The sequence below is a fragment of the Crocuta crocuta genome, unplaced genomic scaffold, assembly GCF_008692635.1.
Source record: "Crocuta crocuta isolate KB4526 unplaced genomic scaffold, BGI_CrCroc_1.0 scaffold299, whole genome shotgun sequence".
Taxonomy (NCBI): Eukaryota; Metazoa; Chordata; class Mammalia; order Carnivora; family Hyaenidae; genus Crocuta; species Crocuta crocuta.
Window position 1 is genome coordinate 2,039,803 of NW_027532747.1, and position 9,208 is coordinate 2,049,010.

The window sequence follows — 9,208 nt, forward strand, 5'->3', positions numbered from 1 at the left end:
TTCTTGTTAAGGCAAGAAACACATTTATTGAGAGCACAAGAGGGTGAGCCCAGCCGCAGGTCGGGCGCTTCCAAGCCGCTTCGCACGCGCCTCACAACAACCCTGTGAGGTAGGTGTCCAAGCCTGTGTCCCAGGCGCGGACAGTGAAGGCTCGCCGGCACCCCGAGGCTCAGGGCTCTCGAGGGGCGGGGCGGGGTCCAGCCCACGTGTCTGAGCCTCAGATCTGTGATGTCCATCAGTCAGAGGGCGGGTGGCTAGGCAAGGAGAGGCCGGGAGGGCATGCCCCTCCGCGCAGGGGGGCGGCCCTGGTCCAGAGTCTTTGGGTCCGGCCTGTCCCGCGGGAACGTGTGCAGGGTGTCCCTGTAGCTGTGGAGGCTGAGAGAGACACAGGCGCAGATGAAGGGGCCTGCTCCCAGTCTCACTGGCGGATAACAGTTCTCATGCAGGCGGGGGGTGAGGAGATGAGAGCAGCACCCAGGACTGGACACCGTTGGACAACACCGGAGAAGGCCCTGGCTCCCAGCGGCCATGGGAGGACCCGGGGGACACCCGGTCACCAGCTTCTGCCCCTCTGTCTAGCTTCCCCCAACCTCTGGGCTCCCACACATCACCCCCTCCCCCAGTCTCCTCCCCCTTGAGAGATTTCCAGAAGCCTACCACTGGTGCTGATGCCCGCCTGCACCTGTAAGCTCTGACGGTTCTTGCTCCCCTAACCCAAAATCTGGAACTGGAGGCCCTTCTAAAAACCACCGCAGCTAATCGCATCCAAAGCACCACCAATTAAGCATGGATATGTTGTAAAATATCGGCCTCCTCCGCGGGTTTCTAAGAGTTCTCCTTGATCACCCCCCACCACAGCCCAACTCTGGCCTCAGCCCCATCCCACCCCCAAACTTGTTAAATCTCTGTATTCCCTCCCTCGCTGCCTCCGCAGAGCTGGCCGCGGCTTCCCTGACACCCTCCACTCCACGTGACAGACGGGGACTCTGCGACCAGCGCCCACAGGCTGCAGGGCACCGGGGCACAGCGGGGCCCGCCCGAAGGGCGAGGAGTGAGGCCATCTGGGTGCCAGGTAACAACGCGCTTGTTTTCACATAAACCGTCTCACCGAATCCCGCAATACCCGCGCCAGGTAAACGTGATTGTTTCCAGATTCCAGGTGAGCAAGCGCGGCCAGGCCACACACGCACAGGGGGGCGGCCTCGAACCCGGACCTTGATTCCCGGGGCCAGTGTATGGGCTGCCGCGAGGCTCGCGGCACCACGTTCTCAGTGCTTACAGCGTTCTCTGAACGCATCCTGTCATGATGCACCCATTGCACAGGTGGGAAAACCAAGGCTTGGGGTGGTTCAGGCAACCTGCTCGAGGCCACTACATTGGCAAATGGGGACAATGGGGACGCCAGGACCAGAATTCAAAAGAGCAAGACCTCCAGGGCCCCGGCCTTGACTTGTGCCCGTGGAGTGTGCTCTGGGCGTGAGAGCAGATGAACAGGGTCAAGGTCTGGGGTCCAATCCCTCCGAGGTTTCCGGGTGCCCTCGCTGCATCTCAGACTTGGCACAGGGCCCAGCAGATTAATTGACACCAATGGTGGGGACAAGGACATTTCAGTGGAGACCTCCTCAGCCAGAGAGGGTGTGGGCATGACCAGGGCGTCCCTCCCTCCCACCTGGGAATTCCCAAATGCCACATCAGCAAAACCGCTGGGACCACAACACAAGTGAGAACACTTCAGCCTAAAAGTGAAGATTTATTCTAGACACAAATCCTTCCAAAAATGTGCAGAAGACAGGCATTTCCTTCTGGATGGACCCTCCCGTGGCTGCCCTCCGGGCTGCACCTGCCCCGGGGGGTGAGCCCCACCCCCACCCCCCCAGAGGCTGGAACCCCCAAAATTTGCCCTGTAGAGTCTTGGCTGAGAAAACACACTTTCCTCTTAAAGGAACACATGTGGATTCAACTTGAACATCAACCGACAGTTAATTCCGCTCTTCGCGTCCATTAAAAACCCTGCCTCGCCCATCAGTGAACATCTATTAGGCGCCTACTAGCACAGGAGACAGTGCTGTAAAGGGCCACAGAAGCACAGATCTCAGAGGAAGGGATGGGGTTCAAGTACAGCTTGGGGGCTGTGACACCACTGAGCCTCCGCTTTCTCACCTGCCCTCGGGAGATGGGGTCCCCAGCCCTGCGCCTGTTTCAGGGGGAAGGTGAGGTGAAAACACTGGGCACCTGAGAGAGTCCCTCATCCTGGGTCACACACAGGCCTAAGCTTCGAGAAGCCTGAGGCCCCCGGGGAGCAGACGCCTAAACACAGATTCACAGTCCCCTGGGAAGAAGGCCCTAGCCCCCTGTCCCTCCCATGGGGACCCTTGGGAGCACCAATCCAAGGCCCCCTCTGCTCTCACAAGTTCTCCAGGACAGGGGGTGTCCACACAGCCTCATGGCAAGGGCTCCTCAGCAAAGCCCAAGGGAAGGGAGTCATTGGATAGTCTGTGCCAGTGTCCCTGGCGGCGGGGGGGGTGGCTGCTCAGGTGTGGGGGCCGCACGTTACGGTAACTCAGGCTGGTGCAAGAAGTGGCCAGGCTGACAGCAGCGACGGCCACATGGAGCGCCAGGGCCCGCCCACCAAGGCTGTGAAAGCAGGAAGCAGGGGGGGGTGGGGTCCAGGCAGGAGACAGGCTGGGGGGTGCAGAACTCAAGCCCACCTGGGATGCCCTTTGGGGAGGACAGAGCAGAGTGCTCCTCCCCCACATGCACGAGACTGGGGTCAGGAAAGGAACTCGGGGGTCTCCTGAAGACCCCCCACAACCCCAAGTGACCCCTACTCTCTTCTCTGATGCGGACAAGCTTCTAACTCGGACCCAGTTGAGCTCTGGGTGGCCATGACCCTTTCCAGAGCCCTGCCAGAGCACAGTGGGGACAGGGACACCAGCCACCGCTACTGGGAGGCCTGGCTGGCAGGCTCCTGGTGGGGGACGGTCCGCTCCGGGCTCTGACGCCCAGCCGAGACTGAAACTCGACTCCCTCGTCTACAAGCCACCTACAGACCGGGCGCACACCCCAAAACACCAGGAGGCGTGCGGGACACGGGGTCTGACGGCCCTGCCCTAACTTGGCTCCGGGCCCGCAGATGGGACCGCACACTGATTCTTCTTCGCCTCGAAGCCAGGGAAAGAAGGAAGAGGCCGGGAGGAAATCAGCCACAAGGGCCTCTCCCCTAAAGAGCAGAAGGGGGTTAATCCCCCAAAGCGGGGACCCAGAAGCCCTTCCTCACGCTCCGTCTACACCATCCGCCTCTCCCTGCCTGGCAAACTGAACCCGGGGCGCACACAGCTGCCTACAGAAGCCGTCACACGCAGACACGGCACCCACAGACAGAGGAAAGCCAACGCTGTTACCCCAGCCAGCTTCAACCTCCACGTGAGAAGCAGAAGGCGGGATGGAAAAGGGTGGGGAGGAGGTTCCAAGGAAGGAAAAAAGCCGTCACTTGTTAATGAAACCAGTATTTACCCCGGGCTGACTTGCTAAACACTTGCAGACGGCTCAGCCTCCGTCCTACACGTTCCGCTGACTGTGGAAATACAGTCCGAGCGTAGGGTCCAGGCTGACTGTTTCCTCACTCGGAACCGGCAAACTGGAAGGAAAGTTCCAGACACAACCTCCAACACACAGCCAGTGAGCGAGAGCCAGCGTGTGACGAGCCTGGTCAGAGCTGACCCACCCCCGGCCTCAGCAGCCCCCGGCGAGGCGAAGCGTTCCGGTGATCACAGAAAAGGAGACCGAGGGCCAGAGAAGACGGGTGCCGTGCCCAGCACTGCAGTCGGGGAAGCGGGCCCGGGGCCTGCTGGGTCCTCATGTCTAACACGAGACACAGCCGGCTCAAGTTTCATTGACACCCAACACGACAGCCCCGGTTTTCAAACAACACACATCACGTGCAAGTCCGTGAGATACAATACAAAGGTTGTTAACAGGTTCATCGGGAGAGAAATACAAACTCTTGGTAAAGGTTTTGACATCTGCCGCTCGCGTCTGGTTACAATTCATGAGCTGACCGTTCACCCCCGTACCCATTCCACACATATGGAAGGCGCTCCCTACCACTGGCTTGGAACTGTGTTAGGCACCCAGGCTGCTGGCATTTGAGCCCAGAGGTTGTTAATCAAGAGAGGGGACGTTGGGAGGGGGGTGTGCAATGTCTTCGATGGCTGGTGCCTAATGTTTTAGGGGGGAGGACACTGCCAGGAGAGATCTCTGGGGGAGACACGGGAGTAAGTGCCGCCCACAGGCAAGACAGAGGTAGGCAAGTCATGGCGGACACTTCCAACCTTCTACAGAGGTGAGCATGAACGCGTACCCCAGGAGGGTCCCCCCGGCATAAAGCTTCCTCCCCTATCTGCTCCTCCAGTACCGTACAGACCTGGCGTTCTATCCCACGGTGTCCCCCCGACTGTCTGGCAAAGCGATGTCCTGCGAACCTGCGCCTCCTGGCCTCTCACCCCCCACCCCCAGCAGCCCCCGGGGGCACGCGCCCAGCCCGTTCAGAACCCCGGCTCCAAGTCCTGGGGTTACAGCAATCCTCACAACAGCCCTGCGAGGTGAGCCCACGGTCCCCCCGGAAGACAGACTCAAGCTGTCATGGTCAGTATAAACCACACACGTTTGTCCAGCTCCAGGGTCCTGGCTCTCCCTCCACACCCGCGCTCCAAGGCGGTGACTAGACCGCAGAACTCTAAGCAGACACCCCGAGACCTCGGCCATGTCCTGCACAGGCAGCCGTGTGCTAAGGGGGGCCGGGGGTCCCGCCTGGCCTGGGACCCTCGTGGACGCTCGGGGCCACGTCCAGGGTTTGCAAAGTGCCCTGTGCCAGGCCTGCCGGTGCGTGATTCCGTGCCGACCCCCGCACCGGGCACGGTCCTTGTCACCCACAGGTACAATCAGCTCCCCCGGTTTTCTCTAAGCAGAGCCCGGCATTAACTCATCTTGAAAGGGACAGGAACAGCTCTAAGATCGTCACCATGCAAGTTCAGGGCGTCCTAATGACTTGAAAGCCTGCTCACGGCCAGAACCAGGCATTCATCTCAGACCCCCCAGCCGTCACCCGGGCCTCTTGAGGGCATGGGTTATAATTTCCGGCCACCCAGGGGCACAGTTTGCTGATTACTCATCAACGTAGTTTTGTTAAGGAACGAAGTCGGAGAGGGCAATCACACTTGCGACAGCACTCGGCTCCGGAAGCTGGAGCTGGGCCGAGGCCCGCGCCTTCTGCTGGGACACCAACACCCTAGTATAGCACTAGCTCGCTTTAAAAAATGTCCGTCGACTGTGAAGACATGAAGGGGTGAAGGGGTGGATGAAGACATGAAGGGGTGAATTACAACCAGGGCCGCCTGGCAGAGGAAGCAGAAAGGCTAAAGGCAAAGCTCACAGCAGGGACCATGCACCAGGCAGGGGGGCCTGCGCTCACGGGCAGGGAGCCCTCTCGGGCCCTGGCCCCGGATCCATGTCGCGGTGTGTGATGCCCGGGAAAGCGCCATGGGGACAGAAGCCGTGTGGGTGACGGTGGCAGATGAGTCCAGCTGGGACGTGCTCAGAGCAGGGATCCCGGAGGAGGAAGCGGTAACAAGGGCGTTCGCTTCATGACCACAGCCCACAGCACGACGCAGCCCGCCCAAAATGAGGAGGTTTGCTTTCAGGGAAGGGAGAGGCCAAAGCACCAGGACAAGAAATAGAGGTCAAGTGCGCAGATGGATGGATGGATGGATGGAACCAATGCCGGAAGTCAGTGCTGGCCTTCCGAGCCTCGATGCTGGGATAGACACGTGCGTGAGTTAATTCTGCCGCAGGCAAACAGCGCTCAGTGCTATAGTAGAGGGCTCAGTAAGAGGAAGCTGGGGGCAGAGGGTGTTCTAGAAAAGTAGGGCAAGCCCTCCGTCGGTGACACCCCTCCCTGAGTGGCCTCAATGACCTTTGAGCCCCAGTTAGTTTGTGGTGGGACACGAAGGGAAAGCCCCAGAAAAATCTGGGGTCTGTTCTGCTCCTTGGATAGGGAATTTAAGTGCCCTGTTGAAGAAAGACCAAAGGGGATCCTCCACAGTCCTGGCCCAGTACGTCCCATCAAGCAAGGCCTCGGGGACATTGGCCCACTCGTTGGAGGATGCTGGGAGTGCAGAGGGCAAGCAGATGGCCTCTCGTGAGTCCCCAGGAGGTGGGAAATGGCGGTCCAAGGGGCCGGCTTCCTCAAGGTGAAGGGGGTGGGTGGCAGGGCTGGCGGGAAGTCACCAGCTATAACCACACGAGATGCTGTGCACGGCTGTTTGGACCTTGGAGGGTCAAAGAGATATTCCTGTCCCGCAAGAGTGAACAGAGGGTGCGGTTTGGAGTCTGCAAATCCTAACTGCGTGAACGCACCCTGGGAAAGTGAGCTTAGGTGTTGCCAGGCTGCCAAACGGAAGACGTCCCCGCCACCCACTTCCAGGGAGAAGCAAGTCCTCATCAAATAGGCCCGCAAGGCCGCCTAGATGGACCCCACAGCTGCTACCTGAATCTCCTTAAAACCACCCTCATTGAGTGTCTGCCTGGCCTGCTCCTTGGACGCCTCCAGGGACGGAGGGCCCACTGTGTCCCAAGGACACCCATCCCATCTCTGACTGATCTCACCAGAAAGCCATGACCCAGTGGACTTGGACAAACAGTTCACAGAAGATAAAGTACAATCGGTTAACAGATATATGTGAAAATGCTCAACCTTCATTAGTCATCAAAGCAACGCAAGTTAAAATGACAGAAAAACACTTTTTGACAGAGATAAGCTAGCAACATCTTAACAAAATGCTAATACATTGCTGCACATTGTAAAATGCTACAAGTCTTCGGAAATTAGTCGATATCCACACAAACGACCCTGGCCTTTCATTCAAGAAGCTCAGCCCTAGGAAAGTCATCCATTCATTCATTCATTCACTCATTCGCCGTCCACGTATTCCTCCATCCGTCCACCTTCTCACCCAACAAGCATCCACACAGCATCTACAACATGTCGGGCTCTGGGTGTACAAAGATCAATTCGACAAGCTCCTTGCCCTTAAGGGGCTCACAGTCTAGCAGGAGAAACCGGCATGCTAGGAAGCAATGGTCATTTCTGGGTGAAGGAAAGGAATTTGTAAGAATGAAAAAGTGCGTATGCAAAGCCATTCGCTGCGGTGTAATTCATGACATTCGGATTAAAAAAAAAAAGGCAAGTTACACATAACGATAGCAGATTGGTGCTGCAGGTGATGTACAACCACTCGATGGGACACGCCGCAGCCAGGGAGGCAATGACTTTTTTTTATGGAAAAAAACTACACACTGATGACAAAATATTAAATGGAGAATGTAGGATGTAGGTGGTGAAAAAGGCAAGGTTTAAAAACTGGATGCTTATTTAAAAAAAAAAAAAAAGATGTCCATTTAAAAAAAAAAAAAAGATGCCCAAAGACAAAAATGTGATGGGGGGGAAGTAGCAGAGTGATGTGACAGCGTGACGGGGGCCCTCCTCCTAGGTCACATGACACCCACACCATTCACATCAGGAACACAAGGGAGTCCTTGGCCTGTCTGCCCCAGAGACCCAGCCTCCGGCCTCTGGAAGGCCGGCCCTGAGGCCGAGCTTCCGGAGGAGGGAGTTGGGAGTCACAGAGGACTCTAAGGAGAGCTCCTGGTGTCACGAGGGGAAGGATTTGTGCGTGGAGCGCATGCGAAGGTCAAAGTCCGAGAGAGAAACTTTGTCCTTGTTTTAATGAGTTACAAGAAAGAAACGCACACATTTAAGAGAGGCCCTGAGCAGAGAGGAGCACTGAGATCCCAACTCGGGCCTCATGGGTGGGTCAGGACAGAACCCGAGGGCCCCAGGAATCCCACTCTGGCTTTGGCCGCCGTGGTGGGGAGCAAGCCCTGTCCTGAATCTCAGGGTCCGGGAACTGAAGAGCCTTAGAACCCCAGACTGAAAACTCTTTTAAGACCAAAGACCCTGAGCATCCTGACCTGAGGACCCTCGTGCCCTCTGGGTTCCCGAGAAGACGGAGAAGCCGCTGGATCCGAGCCCACACACCGTCAGGGAAACCAGTGGGTCCCCCTGGAGCGCCTCCCACCGGCCCATTTCCAGTCTCCTTCTTGTCCGTGTTCCCTCTGCGGCTCCCCCTCCTCCCTGCTGCACACCAACATCTGGAATCCTCCTGAGTCCCGAGCCTCAGCTACTTCTAAAATAACCGCACACAGAGTTCTTGGGGCACCTGGGGGGCTCAGTCGGTTAAGCGTCCGACTTTAGCTCAGATCATGATCTCACAGTTCGTGGGTTCGAGACCCGCGTCGTGCTCTGTGCTGACAGCTCAGAGCCTGGAGCTGCTTCGGATTCTGTGCCCCCTTCTCTCTCTCTGCCCCTCCCCTGCTCGTGCTCTGTCTCTCTCTTGCAAAAATAAACATTAAAAAAATTCTTTTGACAAAGGGTTCTCCTTGCTCCGGGCGCCCTTCTGCCCCCACCCTAGTGCACATGGCAACACCTGAGCCGGTTAAGGAAGCTCTTGGGGGCCCTGTCTTAGCACGTGCCTCAGGGTAATAAGTGCAACCCCCAGCTTCAGGTGGGCCGAGGCGGAGCCCCCAGACTCCCAAAGAGGAAGCACGCAGAGCCCTGCAGCCCCACCACGTGGCCCAGCTCACGTGGCCCAGACACATGGTACCGGAGGCCCAGAAGGGTGGCTCCTGGCACAGGAATTCCACGTCTTCCATCACCACTTAGGGCCACAGCAGAAGCATGGAAGTGGCCCCCGTCCCCCACACTCCCTCCTCACACCCTGTCTCACACTCCACGGCCTTGAATCCTGGGCCCCCCGGTGAGCTCCCCCAGCAGGCGGCCCAGACCACAGGAGTGGCCCCCGCAGGCACCTGTGAGGGGCCGGCTCCCTGCTGCCACCCCGGGGCCAGAGTCACTGAGGGTGTCAGCGGCCCTCCCGGCCACGCACCCTGGCCCTGCTGGGCACGGCTCCTTCTGCTCAGGGCACATTTTGTTTCCATGTCCCAAAGAGGAACAGCGAGCTTGAGAAAGGACTTTGGTTCTGGTTTTCATAGACAAACCCGGGCACAAAACACGCAACCGCACAAACCCTGTCCACTACAGAGAAGGACGCTGGCAGTTCCAGGGAGTCCCCGGGCTCGGAAACGTCAGGAC

The 9,208-nt window shown here is 58.2% G+C and overlaps 1 protein-coding gene across 4 annotated transcripts in view; it reads right to left on the reverse strand.

Moving 5' to 3' along the window:
- LOC144245555 (uncharacterized) overlaps positions 1-9,208 on the reverse strand; it is a 31,560-nt gene continuing 22,352 nt past the window's right edge. For all 4 annotated transcript variants that reach the window (XR_013339297.1, XR_013339295.1, XR_013339296.1 and 1 more), the window contains one exon: positions 1-375. Coding sequence is in view for 1 of the 4 variants with exons in the window: in XM_077780955.1 (XP_077637081.1) it covers positions 255-375 (121 nt within the window). In the remaining 3 variants the exon portion in view is untranslated. The remainder of the gene's footprint in view (positions 376-9,208) is intronic.